The following is a 17,767-nucleotide window of genomic DNA, read 5'->3' as shown; positions in this document are numbered from 1 at the left end:
ATTTTTTGTGACATAAACACCTTGGCATTTGATTGTCAAACTGAAAATCTTGTTTATGGGGGATGATCATTTAGTTTCCCCTTTAGAAGTCCACTGTCATTGAATAACCTAACCCCTTGACATTCATGTACAGATTTATGGGTAATGTAATTTGACTACTTTCCGTATCTTGCCATGTAAACTAAAGACATCTCTTTCTAAGGTCTGAGATTTAAGAATGTATGATATAAGATTCAAAGACATCTCATAGATATTAGTCCAGATACGATATATATAACCTTTGGTTTGCCAGTGGCTATAGACATACTAGGTATACTTCACAGTGACTTCATTCTAAATACAAGTATGAATGATGCTTTATTTCCCTCTTTGCCTCCACCATTACAACTTATTCTTTTTTCTGTGTAATATCTATGCTAATATCACTAACTGCAATCTTATATAAACTATAATAGTTGATTCTCATGAATCATCATAAAGTAATCAATTAGCAAAAGGAGACAATGTTCAATCTTATAAAGGTTGTCAGTGTTAAAAGCCAAAAAAAAAGGAGACATAAAATTTATCTGCAGTAGAGAAAGCTATTTAAAGATGTATCCTTTCCATGTTAATGTCAAAAGAGTATCTGTGACATGCCCGGGCTCCAGGTGCAGCCTGGGTATGACTGCGACAGACTCCCAGGGTGCTTCCACATCTTTAGGGTAACCTTCTGCCTCTGTTTGAACACTGAGAATAAGTTGGGGTCTACCAGAGGCCAGCTCCTTGGCCTGTGGTGCCTCAGCTCTCTACCTGTCCCCTTGCAAACTAGAAGGATCACACCCATGTCTTGGCATGAACTCAGAAAAGATGGATCCCCTTTTGTGTAGAATGGGTCTGCCTCTATGGTCAAATATGCTGGAATCACAGTTAACACTGATGTTAAGTGAATAAAAAGATGACAAAAAAAATTATTATAACCCTTCCTCCCACCCAAGAATAAGTATTAGAAATTAGTAGCTATATGTTGAGCTACAGGGAGAGGGATGGCAATAAACAGATAAAAGATTGTACTAAAACAACTGCCTGTTCTTAACCTGCATCTTAAATCTAACAATGCAGTTTCCACCCAGCTCATCAGCTGAAGGACTCCAGCATTAGCTGGAATCCAGGAAAAACTGAAGACCAAGCCAGACTTTTAGAGCAGGTTTACATACAGTTCCTATCTGACCATACATCACCTCACCGATTTTTGGGGAGCCAACTCTACATATATAACTTTCTCAATGGTGCATCTTTGCTAAAGCATAAATCTTCCTTATCTAATTAAGAACAGGAGACTGTGCATCCTTTTAGACATGGAGATTCTCTAATCCAATCTACTGTTTCTTTCCTAATTACCCCTCAGTGAAAAAAATGTTCTCTCTGTTTCTAGGTGCCAGTATTTTCCTTTCAAAATGTAATTGTCTGGGAGGGTCTCTCTCATCCATGTCAGATGTTGATTACTGCTTTTCAGCCTTCCTTGGGTGCCAGAGAAACTCATTATTTATCTTTGAAAGGCATTATCATTCTGTGCAACCCTGGTGCTGCTAAAACATATAAGAAATACAGTTTATAACAGATACCTCAATGTATATAAAAATAAGGACCATAAAGCTAAACACAGTTAGACATTACCTATATGAAGAAACTGTCATATTAGCGAATCAAAATCAAGAAACCATGCAAGATACTACATGACCGCTTTGGTTCATGACAGGATAAATATGCAGCTTTTTGTTAGAAGAACAAGATTTAAGTATTTGTACTTTGAACACTTATCTTGAATTAATCCTTACAAAGTTGCGTTTTAGAGTGGAAAACAAGACTCAAGAGTCTATTTCGTAGCATGTTCATGCCAGCTGTTTCATTTTAGCCACAACTTCTTCAAATTCCAGACTCTGGTTTAGGAGTCCTGGATTGGTTATAAACAATACAATTTGGCGTTCTGCTATTGAGTGGACTTACAGGGATTGTTGTTCTTCTATTATGCAGCTGCCCATTGTAAGAGAGACAAGTTGAACCGGGGCGGGCAATTATTTCGGGCGGAGGGCTGCTTACTGAGGTTTGGTTAGCTATTGAGGGCTGCATGAGTAGCCCCGCCCCCTGGTCACCGTCTTGGGGCCAGAAGTCCTGCCCCTAACCCCTTACCTTGCCACCAGAAGTCCCTCCCCTTGTCCTGTAGAAGTACTCCTTGGGGGGCGGAGGGGGTCACCATCTTAGAACCAGAAAAAAGCAAGTCATACACTAAAAATCAAAAGGCCTACTATAACAGTTTAATTTTATTTCAATAGATATTTTTGTCATGATCTGTGTTTGGTAGTGTATATAGAGAAGATTGCATAATAACTCAAAAATAAATTCTTAGTTTTTTATATGGTGTGCAGGGATGTGTATGGGTTTGTGTGTGTATGGTGAGGGGGTGGGGGGTGTGTGTGGGGGGAGAGTTTGTGAGGTAGGGTGCTGCGTGCTGGGGAGCACAGGGTATGTTGGGGGGTTGTGAGGTGTGGGTGTGTGGCCCTGGAACACACTGTCCTCTCCTGCAGTCAAGGCAGGCAAAACTGGTGTGGGTGTGTGGCATTTGTGGGGTGTGAGGGGTGTGGGGACCCCCCATACACTCCCCACCCCATGGCGCAGCAGCAAGCAGGGGCACTTGGGGCATGGCGGGAGCAAGGCATAATAGGGTATGTTGGGGATGGGTGTAAGCGCCTTGCTCCTACCCTCATGGGCAGAAGGGCTGGGCAGGGCACAATTAATTAGTGGGTGCCACAAACCAGGTGAAAGTGTCTGGCGGGCCGCATCCAGCCCGCGGGCCATATTTCGCCCATGCTTAAGGTGAACTAACTGTGAGATGGGAAAAAGCAGCAGCTTCCTCCATGGCTCCAGACCTTGATCTTAATTTTCTAGGGAGTGATTATTGGTGCTCTTGCTACCATGTGTATTTCTTGTCATCATCTAAGGGCTAATTAAAATTCAGTTGCCAGAAGAAGGGAAGCACATAGGGAAGTGAAACAGGATATCTACAAGTCTCAGGATGCCCCCTTCTGGGTCCTAGCCCACACTAGTAAATGAAGAGCCCAGAATAATTTTTGACATCTGAGATGGAAGATAAAGGCAAATAAGTGGTGCGTAGGTGGGGAAATCCCTATCTTCCACACCTCTTTTCTACCATCAGGAACCTACTCATTCATATTCTGGAATAAAAGGAAGGAATGATATCCCCTCTGAAGCCATTTAGGAGAGGTGATCTGTTATCCTTTCCTAAGATGTTGGGTATAGGTACAACCCTCTTCCCTCAAATTTACTTTTGAAGGGGTAGTAACCTGCTGGTCCACCCGATAGACTCACCCAGTATAAAACCAAACGGGGGCTAGAACTGTGTGGATACTTGGTTGTTTTGGTTTGCTGGCCAGATTGGAGAAGTTATTTGCTTTCTGTCAACTAAAAATGAACTAATTTTTTGTTTTTTCCCATCCAAAAAATAACAGTTGTTTTGGGTTGAATAAAACATTTTGTTTTAACTCATTGTTTCCTTTGGTCTCAGAACATTTTGCCCGTTATTATTAAATTTTAATGGTTTTAATGACATCTTCACTCTATTTTTTTTTCAAATTATTTTTTCAGCCAAAACAATTTGACAACTTTTGTGTGAATTTCACAGTTTGTTTCAGTTGTCCTGAAACTGCTTTTTTTTTGGCAGTATTCATCAGGTACTCCATTCAGTATTCAATTCACACAGCTGAAGTAAGGAATATCTTCTGGGAGATGCACAGTGTTTTGGATACATTGAATGTGAGAGCTTGTGGGACAGATCTTTCTTGGGGCAAGTAAATATCCGGACTTCTGAACATTCATTCAATACTCAAAGCATTAGAGGTATTAGAGCCTCTAAAGCGTTGGGTTTTAAAAACATACACAGATTTTTACCTACTAATTGTTGAAATGTACACACAGCCCTCCAATAGCAAAGATGCAGCCTCCAACTTTACCTTATTTAGAGAATAGTTCCTGGAAAGGCATTTAAATATTGGTAGGATGGAGTGCACTTACTTGTCTCTGAAAAGGGGCTAAATCCAAGTAAATGTGAAGCTCTGTCTGTTACGGGATATGAGTTACATGAGCACGCCTTCCTTTGTGTAATGTTAAGAGGAATCTTGGACTGCAGCACTAGGACAAAGGACTATGTCCCTGTTATCCTGTCACACTTGACAACTGTGATGAAAATCTGTTTTCCATTTACCTTAATTTCCATGTAATTGTTAGTATTTAACATTTTTTCCTCTGTTCAGTCCGTGTCTTGGGGGGGAAAAAATTCTTAGCATCCTTTGTCGATATTCTGGTTACATCTCTTCTGTTAATTGTTCTTTTCTTTGGAAAAAAAAACTTTGGTAAGCTGATATCTATTGAAAACTGAAACTTCTGTCTAACAGAAATAAACTTGCCTGCTTTCTTGAAGCATAGCAGTTATACTGGCAGCAGGGAACAAAAATGCCTTTGAAAGGAAGTGTAAGAGAGGTTTTTTAGAATTTTGAGGGTCTTTTATACAACATCTTGAAATGCTTTGGAATTAAGATGTATACAAAGATAAAACTTGTACATATAACGGAAATAGCACCATTTTGTTTTGCCATTTAGCATCTGATTGGTGTGTTTTTTTACACGGAAGACAATGAAATTGTGTTGTTAGAGGTCCAGAATGAGGTGCAGTGGCAGAGTTTGAAAGATGGTAGCATAATATTTGCCTCTCTAAAGTTAGCCTGTAAACTGTTTATGGCAGGAGTACACTTTATATTATATAAGTGTACAGCTTCTAGTTCAGTGAGGCTCTGTTTGGAGCATTGAGACAATACCAAGTACAGTTCGTTATAAATGTGAAATTTTGCTCTCCCTACCCTGCAATTCTCTAGTCTCTACATTTTTAAATGTAAACAAATTGGTTGCATAGCATGGAGCATGAAGCAAGTATGCAGAGATCTGTGCTGAGGGAAGCACTTGAAAACTCATCCTCCGTAACTATCAAGGCCAGAGACGAGCTCTGATCAATCTCCAAGGAAAGGGGTAAATTTTCATCGTCATCCTTGCTGTCTATGACGAAGAACAACTTTCTTATAATACTGGTCATTTCTTATATAATGTGAATGAACTTGATAGTGGTAGACAAGTTGCCAAATACATCTTCACAGCAAAAGGCTTTTATAGTAGCTTCAGGGGAGCAAACTTTGGTCCTTTGCCGGGGAAATGTGGAAGAGAATTGAAAATGACATATTTAGAACTCGAGGTTTAAGATTTTTTGACTGTAATTTAGAACTCAAGTACATCCTTCTCTTAGTAGAAAATGGGTCATTTTAGCTTTTGATTTTTAAAACCTGATCATGTAACATCTGATAGGAGTGCATGACCATTTGTAGTATATCAATGTAATGAGCTAAATCCAGGACACACACAACATTTAAAGCAAGCAGCACATCACTTTTACAGAGTTTCTGCTAACTTGGTACTCATGGAGTACTGAATACTGACAACTCAGGAAGGTTGAAGATCTCCAAGAAAAATTGAGAACTTACAATTCCCATTTAAGGATGAAATAATATAATTTTTCTGACCAAGTTGACTTGCATAAATTATGTTACCATTCTTTAATTTTTTTCCTATTGCATCCTATGTCACGCAGCTCATGATTTTATCTGGGATCAGTATCAGGCTCATTGGCTCTTAATTCCACAGTTGCTACGTTTATGCTTTTAAAATACTGACAGGTTGGTTAATCTTTCTTCATGTCTTTGAGAATTTTCCCCTCTGTTGCAAGATGTATTAAAATCAACCTGAGGGCATTGTTACATGTTGCGCTTTGAGCTGTTCCAATGTTGATCAGTTTTAGTGCAAGCTCGAGTTTAAAGTAGTCACACCTTAAGGCAGGGGCAGGTGATTATTTTGGGCAGAGGGCTGCTTACTGAGTTTTGGCAAGCCATCGAGGGCCGCATGACAGGCAGTCCAGGGCAGATAAATATTCATTTCCTAAATTTTTTAGGGGCTCTGCGTGCTGGATAGAATTGCCTGGTGGGCCATATCCAGCCCCCGGGCTGCATTTTGCCCTCCCCTGCCTTAAGGCTATTAAAAGGTTTCTCTGGCTGTCTCCTACTTGCACACCTGTGACTTGCCGCTAGAGGGCTGGTGAGCAGAGACCTAACAAGGAGCTACAGTGATGAGTTGCCTCTCCAGGGCTGGTGAGCCAGGACAGGCTTCTATCCCTGTTCTAGGGGTTCTGGGAGATATGGGGTGGGTACATGCAGATGGGAAGTGGAGAGTCAATGGGGTGGGGAAGGGTGGTGAAATGGAGGAAGTCAGCACTGAAAGATGAAATAAAAACAAGAAACAAAGAAGTAAATTAAAGAAGGCCTCATGTTTTAATACATTGGCATTTTGGATTGGGAGGTGGGTAGTGTTGGTTGTGCTTCCCAGGGTGGCTAGGAGTTGGGAGCAGTAAGGGAAGGTACTTTTGGGGGGAGCTACTGCTCATGGGGACCTAATCTGGCCTCCTACCTTGTTTTCCCCCGACCCCTCCTCCCTTGACTCCACTCCTGAACCCACCCATGCCCTGCCACTTGGTTAGCTAGCATGTACTCTGCAGGCTGTTTGCACGAGGTTGCACTCCTGTGGGGGGAAGGTCACACCCCTGGGGACGGGATGAGGAGCTGGCTTGGTTCCAGAACCACTACCTGGGCCGTAGAGTTCATGAGATGGAAAGTTTGTCCTCACAGAACAGGAAGGTGTGGGAGGGGATACTGCATCCTGGGATGCTGGAGGACTGCAACTTGAGCGGCTTATCTGGCATGAGTGGCCACACAGTAATGGAACATAAGCTGGGTTACATGGTTCAGAGATAAACCTGCCCTGGATCAGCATGACATTTAGCTGCCTAAAGTGTGATTTAAATTAGTTTCAGGTGTTAATGTATGGACAATTCAGGAGTTAAGAGCTTCAGAAGCCACCTAAAATTAAGGTGTAATAAGGCCCTAAAAAGCCCTCTACTGAAAAATAAAAAAAGGAAACTGTTATGAGAGGATCATATCCCTTTGGGCATAGGTCTACAGTTGTTTGAGCTTTTTAATTGCTATTCTGTAAGGACGCTAGGCTAAAGATGCACATTTTTATGGTATCCCTTGTCATTAGCAGAGCAAATTATCAAAGCATACAGTTGCAGTGTTGTCTTTAATACTATAGTTTTTCCTCTCCTTATGCTTTTCTGGAATAGTCAGTTTTGTAACTACTTCCTTCGCAGCATCTCCAAGCTTTGACGGTTTTCTCCACCCTGATGACTAAAACTGAAGTACGCAATTCAACTCGACTACTAAAATATCCCCTTCTGCTATTTGATACTAAATTTGCTGTGTGTATGGACACATACACATTTGGAACAGTTTCAAAAAGACAGCAGCTCTTACGTTCTAATTATTACCTGTGGACAATCTGGGAACAATATAAATTGTTCCAACTTTAACATAACTGCTCCAACTTTAACACAGCTTTATCCAGTGTTAAAGTTAGATCATTTTGCTGTATTTGTATTGGCTTGTCCACATGTAACAGCTTGTGACCCTTTTGAAATGTTTTCCTTTTGAAATGGCTCCAAATGTATGCGTGTCCATACCATCTCTAGCCAGTCCTTCAAAACTGTAGCAAACTCATAATTCTTGGTTATTACTTCACTTCTGTCAGTCTCTTTTGAGTCATTTCACTGACTAGCCATTGTGCTGAACAATTTATTACTGCTGCTACTTATTTTCAAGACTTTAAATCACTATCCCTACTTGCATCTCTTTGCCCTGGTCTTTCTCCCTATCCACTGACAATTATGTCAGATCCAGTATACTTTGTCATCTTTCCTTACAGCCATCAACACCTCCATTTAATCTACCTTTATGCTTGGGGTTCTCTTTTGTGAGCGATCCAACATGCTTCTACCCTGGCTTCAATCAGATTGCTCTTTCTGCAGTATTGCCTTGAAAAAGATATGAACCACATAGATATAAGTTATACTTAAGGCAATTATATAACTGAAGCCTGTGATTTCTCTTGCCCCTTCCCTTCTTTGCCATATACTATTTACTTTACATGTCCATATTTTCGACCAGTGATTCTCAACCAAGGTACCATGGTACCTTGGGATGCCTTGAGATCCTTTCAAGGGTGCTGCAGGATGCCACACAATGTTAGCACTATTCGGTACACAAACAGGATTGACGAGATTTCAAATAGGGATCCATAGTGTTAAAATCATTCTGACCTGTTGTAGTGTTTCTGAATTTGTGGCAACAGAAGAATTCCTTTATTTTGCTGTAGTCAGAAAATGAGTGAAAAATTAAGTGCTGACATTTTCCAAGGGGTGCATTGAGTTTTAAAAGTTTGAGAACCACTTTTAGACGATACATTTCCACAGAGCAGAGACCTGTACTTTATTATCTAGTACATTATACGTGCTATTAAATAACAGCACCAATAATAGATAATGTAGTAACTGTTGACCAATTTTGATTAAACAAAATCAAGGCAATCCTGTTCTCTTATGAATGGCTATTTTAAACACTATATAAAAACAGGCATTCAGCTGTAATGACAGATATTTTTCATGATTTATTTTACCTTTTTATTTAAAAAATATATGCAGTTATCCTACAACTTTTATCTTGCCTATGAAAGTCTCTGAACAGTGAAGAATGAATTTTAGTTCATCTTGCTTATAACTCTGATTATAGAGCTCTGACCTGCCAGTGTGTTATGAACTGCATAAACACACAAATTATCAAAGCAGATTTATTCAAGTTTGAACTACCAAGTATATAATGTCCAAGTATTTTTTCTGAACTAAACGCTATGGCATAAGGGCCTCTGCAAAACACAGGAAAATATTTAAAAAGATTGAAGTTTATAACTTTAACATTAAAGGAAATTTCATTGGATTTCACCTGAGAGAGTTTTTTCCCCAAGTCGGATAAAAATAGTTCTTACAGTTAAGAATAAATCGTATAGCTCAGTAACAGAAATGCATAATATGACAGTATAATAAAACTACATGCCTTGAAGTGCATGGAAAGCTGACATCTAGGTTTAGCTGTGTTCATAGATACACCAGAATTTTTGAGGAGTATCAGGACTTAGTTCCATTGCTGTGTTGATGCAAAGTGTAAGTTGTAGACCTCCTATGCCTCTGGCCCACCCTGACGCAGCTCTCCCCAGAAAAGGATCCATACCTCAAGTTAAGAGGTGCTTTAGACTCAAGCTCCCTGGTACATCTTCATTTGTGAAGCTGCTAACACTTGAACTATTAATGCAGTGGGGATGCAGCAGGTCTACTGTTTGAATTAGTATAGTCTATCAACAAGTAATTCAGGTGTTCTGGGCAGGTAAAGTGTTGTTTAACACTGTGATCACTCACTTGAATTAGTGTAACATTAGTGGAATAATTTGAGTACAGTAAGGGAATATCTGTAGCCACTAATTTGACTGCAATCTGTTCAGACATATTTGAACTAGCTTTAAACTAGCTGTGTAGTAGCCCTGTGCGAAGCAGCTAGTATTTACTTTGGATCCGGCTAGTTCGGGGGACAATGATTCAATCTGGTGATTCGAATCACTGTCCCAAATTGACTTGACTGAATCTAATTCAGAGATTCAGCTGCTGCTGAATTGGCCGAATCTCCAAATTGGACCGCCCCCAACCCCCGCCAGGCCCCAGCTCCTGGGTCTTTAAAAAAAAAAAAAAAAAGATCCTGAGACAAACCCAGAATGATCCGTCTGAACTACAGGAGCACGTCTTAAAGGTTGTAGATGAGGACAGCCGTACCTTTTCATAAGCAGGTGGCTATTGCCCTCTGCCATTGGGTGTCCCAAACTCCTGTTTTCTGTTCCTGGAAAGAATCATCCTCCGTGTACAAGTTAGCTTGTCTTAAAGCATCAGCAGGCTTCATTGGCAACCCACAGGGATGCAAGGGTAAAAGTTTAATATTAAATTGGAGGGAAAATATTGGCACAGATCTGTTTGAGGAGGTTAAGAAAATTACAATCCAGCCTGAGTAGTCTTGGTCTTAATATTAATAAGGACTGGGGAAATCTTAGGGGATGATAAACTGCTAGAGACCCTGACTGAAAAAGGGACCTGCTTTTTTCAGCCCAGAAGCAGAATTCCAGTTATCTGTTCAAGAAAGACTTTTCATGATCTGCTGACAGAATATCATATGAAGAAGTGGAAAGTTTTTGCAAGCTATCTGGGGTGGCCGTTGGAAACATGCCCTGCCCAGGAATCTTATTGTCTGTCCTGAATAAGAGAGCAGGCAAAAGGCAAAGAATTACCAAGTGTAGGAACTATGGGACGGTGGAGCATACTTCATAGAGAAGTTGTGGAATATCCTCCTTTGAAACCTATGCCCAAAATCATAGTCAAGACAGAGAGCCTGAGTGTGACTCTGGGCTGTACTAAACCAGCTACATGGAATAATTTCTGGGGTATGGTCCAGTGCTCAGTATAAAGGAGTAGGTGGAACGTGCTTCTCAGTAGTACTCCAGGCTAGACCTGGAGGTAGCACAGATCTTCTTCCACAAGACATTCATACACAAGTAATCATGGAGAATGGTTAACTTGTGGAGTATGGGAAGCAATACCAGATTGTGCTCTTCGCTTTAGCTTGACCGTGACTTATATGTGATGAGCAGCTACTTTTATTGGCATACTGTATGCTGTGCTTTGCTTTACTTCAGTCTTGCACACATGTTAAATTCTGTGAAATTTTAGATATGACTACATATAAACTATGGTAAATACTTTATATGGGGACCAGAGAGTTTAATTCAGCTGCTTTTGTTAATTTTTAAAATATATTTGTTCTGAGAAGCACAGGTCTCATTTAGATGTACTTTAGTGGCTGCCACCAGGGGATGGGGCTTTAGGTCAAGGATAACTGGCAAACTTTGTGCTTGTGCACCATATGAGACAGCATTTTCAAAGGTGTAGTGGTTATGGGAAACTCTGTAATAAGCTACACACTGCAGCTACACAGAACATGAGCCTGCGATGCGATGCTGTCGCTAGTGAAGCGACCAAAACGCTAGCTTGCATCCATAGATGCTTCTCAAGCAAATCCCGGGACGTCATTCTCCCCTTGTACTCGGCCTTGGTGAGGCCGCAGCTGGAGTACTGCGTCCAGTTTTGGGCTCCGCAATTCGAAAGCGGAGAAGCTTGAGAGAGTCCAGAGGAGAGCCACGCGCATGATCAGAGGTCAGGAAGACAGACCTTATGATGAGAGGCTGAGAGACGTGGGGCTCTTCAGCCTAGAAAAGCGCAGGCTCAGGGGTGATCTGGTGGCAGCCTATGAGTTTATCAGGGGTGTTCAGGATCTGGGGGAATGTGTGTTCATCAGAGCGCCCCAAGGGATGACAAGGTCGAATGGTCACAAACTCCTGCAAGACCGTTTCAGGCTGGACATAAGGAAGATCTTCTTTACTGTCCGAGCCCCCAAGGTTTGGAATAGACTGCCACTGGAGGTGGTTCAGGCACCTTCTTTGAACGCCTTCAAGAGACAATTGGATGCCTGTCTTGCTGGGATCCTATGACCCCAGCTGGCTTCCTGCCTCATGGGCAGGGAGCTGGACTAAATGATCTTCCGAGGTCCCTTCCAGCCCTAATGTCTATGAAGTTACTGAATTACCTGACTTACTGGATGAACAAACCTGTTAAAATTTGATGGCAGTATCTTACCAAATATTCTTGACTTATTTTCATAGTTATGGTTCACTTTTAATTGTATACTAGATGATGATAATTTGTAATATCGTAATATAAAATAGCAAAACCTTAATATGGCAATTTACAGCATCTCTATTTTTTGAGAGATAAGTGATACATATGTGTGCCAGCAAGATTCTGTTGCACATGAGAGAGAGGCAAATTAACAAATTGTACCGCCAAAGTGTGGGGGCAGGGGGATGGGATCAGGTCTTTTTATACAGGTATTGAGGAGTGTTGGAAGGATGTTAATTATGGATATTTTGAAAGCGTGTAATATGCTTCGCAGAGGTCACTGCCATGTTCTTTCATCTGAGCTAATCTCTCTGTTTACATCTTTCTTTGGAGCATGCACTTTCAGTTAATGACCACAGGGTTGGGCATCTGATCTAGGCTGTATTAGTATATATGCAACGTATGGGGCTGTAAAGGACACCCCACACCTCTTTGGTGGCTTTCCATTCAAGCAAAGTTTACTCTGGCTTACTGCCTTTACCTTGGCAAATGTTAAGAAAGTTTGACAGGGTATGAGATCATGAGGGCTAGGGTTCAGAAAAGCTTCCAGCACTGGTTTATGGTATTTGCTCTTTGTTCCTATGGGCCGAGTTAGGAAGGTACTTAAACATGTGACTAACTTTAAGGTAAGTGGAACTGCTCACAAGTGCTTTATTTAATCAGAGCCATAGTGAAAATATGACAAAAAATTCACAAAGCAAGTTATGAGTATACAATAATTACTAAAATGCTAGACAACAAGAGCTACACATCCAACTCAATAACCAAAACTGTTTTGAAAAAACAGAGACAGGGTTTGTAGTTGGTATGATTCTGGATCTTCTCCCCCTCCCATTCATTTGAAGAAAGCTCATTTGTTTCATAGTATTAGAAACTGGTATATTTACATTTGTGGCATACTGTATACTGTAAATGTATACTGAAGTGGACATCTTTTTAAACATTTGTATATGAGAGGAAAATCAAAGCATTAATGCCATATAACTTAAGCACACATAATAACAGTTTAAAATGTATTATGATTTGTGGTAAGAAAATTAAGCATTGGAAATTAAAGAATAAATTTCACTTTAAAAAATCATGTTTGTAGAATTATCAGAGAATGAACCTGGAGGTTTTATTCTGTGTGTTTGATGCCATTCATGCTGACTGAAATGTGACAGTGTTGTAAGTTATAGAAAAATGGAGAAACAACTATATATACAGAAAAGGAATATGCATGAAAAAAAATTGTTGAGGGAGAAATTGCCCCTAAATCAAGACTTATAAGTAAAATAATTTGTCTCTTTAGTCCAACAGGCAGCCTGCTAAACTGAATCTGCTAACCTGCCAAGTGAAGCCAAATGCTGAAGATAAGAAGTCTTTCGATCTGATATCACGTATGTGACATTTTAAGTGGATGAACTTTTGTAGCTTGCATTGTCATATACCATTGCTTGGGATTTTATGAAATGGTTTAAAGCATGACCATTACAAGACATTGTTTAAAATAGAAATGAGTTTAATTCATGAAAAGTTCATTTCCTAATCCAAACTTCCACAAAGTCCTCTGAATATTTTGATCAATCTGTAATTTTGATGACTCGGGACTTTTTAAAACTGAATGTGTGTAAGCTTTAATTGTTGTTATTATTATACTATAGTTACAAGCCATGAAATGTGTTGTGAATACCAGTAATTGTTCTATGAAAATAGTAGCTGCATGTGAACATGCTTCTCTAGAATTAGTTAGGTAATTATTTTGGTATTTCAGCAGCCAATTGGTACCTGTAAGTTCAAAATAGACTCCAACTGGAGTGTAAAACTTCCATTTTCTATTGTTTGGAGAGCCATAGTTCCAGAACTAAGCTGAGGTTTTGCCAGGATAAATGGGGGGCGGGCATATGTTAACAAGTACTAGTGTGGAGGACTTAAAATAAATGTGATTTCCTGGAGGATGTGATGACACAAATGCTTTACAGTCAATCTAGTAGCCTTAGTGTTCAGATGCAGAAGCTTTAGGACTTTTTTATTCGTCAAGTTTCACTTTTCCATCAGTGAATCAACATTCATTTCATTTTCCCAATAAAATCAGTCCTGACCCCTCCCTCCGTCCCATTCCTGATGCACGCCTATTAATTAACCGAGCATCATTTATAATTTAGGTTTCTGCCTGAACCTACCGTGAGTAAATCCTGGTTATTCACTTTTATACACCGTGACTCTGGAAATCATGCAAATTCTGTTCCTTTAATAAAATTTAGGCACAGAAAATAGGTGTGCTGTAGATTAACTGACTCATTTTAACATTTGTCTTTAATTGATCAATATATTTTGGTGGCAAATATTTTGGTAGTTTAAAATTAATTTGAAAGCTGTTACATGTGCTCAACATCAGGAAGATCTTTTTTTCTCTGTATTTCAGATAACAGAACATACCATTTCCAGGCAGAAGATGAACAGGACTATATAGCGTAAGAATATTTACACCGTCACCTGGCCTATTTTAAGTTTGCCTATAGAGATATGCAAAGCTACAGAAGTCACTGAAAGATGGTTTTTGCTGACTTAATGAAAAATCCTATAGATTTTCAGTGATTGCCCTACCCCCTCCCATTTTAAAATCTATAAAGGAAAATTGGCTTTTATCAGAGTAAGGGTGGGCTAAGGGTTTGAGGACTTGATGTATATGAACTACATGAGGACACTAAAAATGTAAGATAATAGAATTGCATACCCCAATACTGTCCCCTTGCTTTGTTAACATTCTCTTATCTGGGCTTATTCATTATTACACAGTAGACTGGATTCTGCTAATATTTAAAAGAATTCCTGGACTATATTTTGCCACAGGTATTCTTTTCTTACAAACTCCTACCTGTCTTTTCTGGTTCTGTCTTCGCCTTATTTCACTGTGGGGGGGTGGAAAATCATAAATGGAAGCATTTCATATACCTCTGCCACGTTAGGCTTCACGTCGAGATCCAGAAAATAGAAACAGAGGACACTGCCTGCCTCTGTCTTGGTATAGTATGGAATCTAGAAATGTACTGTAGTTCATTTATTAATATATACCTTTTCCTCCATATTATATCAGATCAGTCATCTTTCTCCCAGTGAAGGACTTGCTGGTGTGTTGCAGATCATTTTGTCACTCACTTTTGGCAGCTCTAGGCTTTTGGCCCCTGATAGGTTTTAAAATACTGGTTCTGTTGGAACCTGAGGAATTTTATGTCCCAACACAAACATCACGCATCCTGCCATGCAGATCTGGCGTAGCAACCCATGCAGTGTTTGGAATGGGGCATAAAATTCCCCAGGGGATTAGGCATGGGGCAGCTGTGTCCTGGTCCTCAAGTGTGTCCCATGCCTCACCCCAAAGTTCAGATGAGTATCAGGAGGAGGTATGGAACAACCCTGGGTATCCTTTCAAGGCCCAGTGCTGTCCTCAACTCTATCCTGGGGATTGAGCATGGAAGGTAGCCCAGTTCTGCCCTGGGCCCCATCCAGTCACTCAGCTGACCATCAGGATGAGGTTCATGGATTCATAGACTGTAGAGTTGGAAGGGATCTTCGTGTCCAACCCCCTGCCTCTGGAGGTACAGGACAGTTTTGGGGTCTGAGACAAATGCAACTCATTTTATTTAAGCCACAATAAAAATGAACCACAAAAATATGCCATGTTAAGTGTGAAATATCTTTGTGACCAACTTTATGGAGCAACTTTGTAATTCCATAAATTGGCTGAACATTTGGCATCAATTACAGTAATCACATTGTAAATGCAACATTTGCTAGAGCCCACTGATTGCAATGGGTTGCAGAGAACATGCAGTCTTCTACCTTCCTTTCAGTTTCTCTCTTCTTCCAAGTCATGCTCTTCTCTGTTCTTCCAGAGCAGTGGTAGCCAATCTGTGGCACAGACAGGTGCTGTGGGTGGCACTCAAGGGCCACGTGCTTAGTAAAGCGAGATGCTAGATGGAGAGAGGGGGAGTTAGAGTCTCTGGCGGCCTGGAGCTGAAAGGGATCGGGTCACTGCTGCAAAAGGAAGACAGATATGAGACTGGTCAGCCTAGAAAGAGAAGACCTTGGATTTGGTGGCAGCTTACAAATGTATCAGGGGAGAGCTTATAAATATATCAGGGGAGACCATCAGGGGCTAGGCAAACAACTATTCACCAATGTGCCCCAGGGGAAAACCAGGAGCAATGGTCATAAGCTCCTAGAAGAAGGTTTCAGACTGGATATAAGGAAAAACTTCTTCACAGTTCATGTGACCAAACTCTGGAATAGACTCCCAGTGGGGAGTGGTGCAGGTACCTGCCCTGAAGATCTTCAAAAGCAGACTGAACACCATGCTGGGGTTATTTGACCCCAGCAGTCAATCAGAAGACCTTTTAATCTCTCTGAATTAAATCAGAACCCTCCAAATTGATTTGGAGAAACTTGGAGAGATTCAATGATTCAGACATAGACACAGAATTAAATATTTTTTCTACATACCTCAAGGTACCAGGTGGCTCATGAATGCTGAGAAGGTGGGATGGATGGAGCATCCCACAGGAGTGCAGGGGGGTCCTCAGCATGTTCGGCATCAGACCTGGAAGTGGAGCTGACGTACTTCCACTCCACTTCCGGGTCCACTACCAAACACGCAGGCCACCCCACCCATGCTTCTGTGGGACACTCCATCTGACCCACCATCTCAGCGTTCACAAGCCACACTTGGTACCTCGAGGTATGTAGAAAAAACATTTAAAGCTGTGTCTATGGCCAAATAGCTGATTCTCTGAATCAGCATGGAATCTTCAGATTTGGATTCAGTCAAATCAAATTGGGACAGTGATCCGAATCAACAGATCAAATCACTGTCCCCCGAATCAGGCTGAATCTGAATCCAAGCAAGGAGTCTTGTGTTTGCTCTTGTGTGTGAACGTTTGCTCCTAGTGTCCTCCAGGCTTAATGCTGGCCTGCAGATTGCAAAATGTAACTTGTCTGTCATGCTGACTGCTGACATTGCCTATTGCAGCCCAGAAACTTTTACTTTTCTTTTTGGGAAGTGCCACATTCCTTCTCATCCATTCCTCAGTCAAAAAGAAAATAATTCTGTTAACATTTCTTGATAAATGATGCAACATTGAATTTGAAATATTTGCCCTGAATTGGATACACATTGTATTGATTTGAAAAATGAAGTTTAATGTAGGGGTTGGCAATGTATGGCCTGTGGGCCAGATCTGGGACTGGGCAGCTGGAAGCTGCATCCCATGTCCTTGCTGTGTCCCATAGCTCCCTCCTTTCTGGCTGTGGCATAGGTGCAACTTCTAGCAGGTGGGGAGCTTCACTACAGCTGAGAGCTGCAGTGTGGAGAAGCAGAAGCAACATAGATGCAGTTTCCACCTGTACAGCCCCAGCACAGCTCTTCACCCTCTGGAACTGCACCTGCTTCATACCTGGGGAGCAGGGAGCTGGGGGGAAACAGCAGTGGCACAGGCTCAGCTCCCAGCTGAGCTGGCCCCAGCATGGACAGTGGCAAAGCCTGATATACTGCTGAAGCCTCTTAGCCTGCATTGAAGTATAGCTTGATTTTTCTGGCCTACAGCTTGTTAAGGGTTGCCAGCCATTAGTTTAATGCTTTGAGACCATGTCACTTGCAGTGTTTGTTTTATTAATGCAGGTATTTTTCTCCCAAAGTATTTTGTGAGACTAGTTTGATATCTCAGACTGGTTTTATTTCCCTGTTATTGAAGTACAATTTATAAAAATAAAAAAACATGGTTCAACTTCAATGGCTGGGAGCATGATCTGTTTAGGAATATTTTTAATATTGAGGTTGCTAAATTGTACTTGTTTGACGTGCAAATAGAGGGAAGATGTGTACTGGAATTAGGAGGGGGGTAAAGTTGATGAAAATTAATTACATTTTGCCTGGGTTGGAAACATAAAGCATGACTGGACCTTCATAAAAACAATAGCAACGAA

General features: G+C 40.9%; 1 protein-coding gene across 3 annotated transcripts in view; it reads left to right on the top strand.

Moving 5' to 3' along the window:
* The window catches only part of ASAP1 (ArfGAP with SH3 domain, ankyrin repeat and PH domain 1), a 296,405-nt gene that overhangs the window by 214,125 nt on the left and 64,513 nt on the right, over window positions 1–17,767 (top strand). For all 3 annotated transcript variants that reach the window (XM_090040654.1, XM_090040655.1, XM_090040656.1), the window contains 2 exons: window positions 13,098–13,185; window positions 14,211–14,259. In XM_090040654.1, the coding sequence (XP_089896780.1) occupies window positions 13,098–13,185; window positions 14,211–14,259 (137 nt within the window). The remainder of the gene's footprint in view (window positions 1–13,097; window positions 13,186–14,210; window positions 14,260–17,767) is intronic.

This window comes from Crocodylus siamensis, chromosome 3 (genome assembly GCF_052110815.1).
Source record: "Crocodylus siamensis isolate JL-2025a chromosome 3, ASM5211081v1, whole genome shotgun sequence".
Lineage (NCBI taxonomy): Eukaryota > Metazoa > Chordata > Crocodylia > Crocodylidae > Crocodylus > Crocodylus siamensis.
This window is presented reverse-complemented; position numbering and strand designations above follow the sequence as displayed.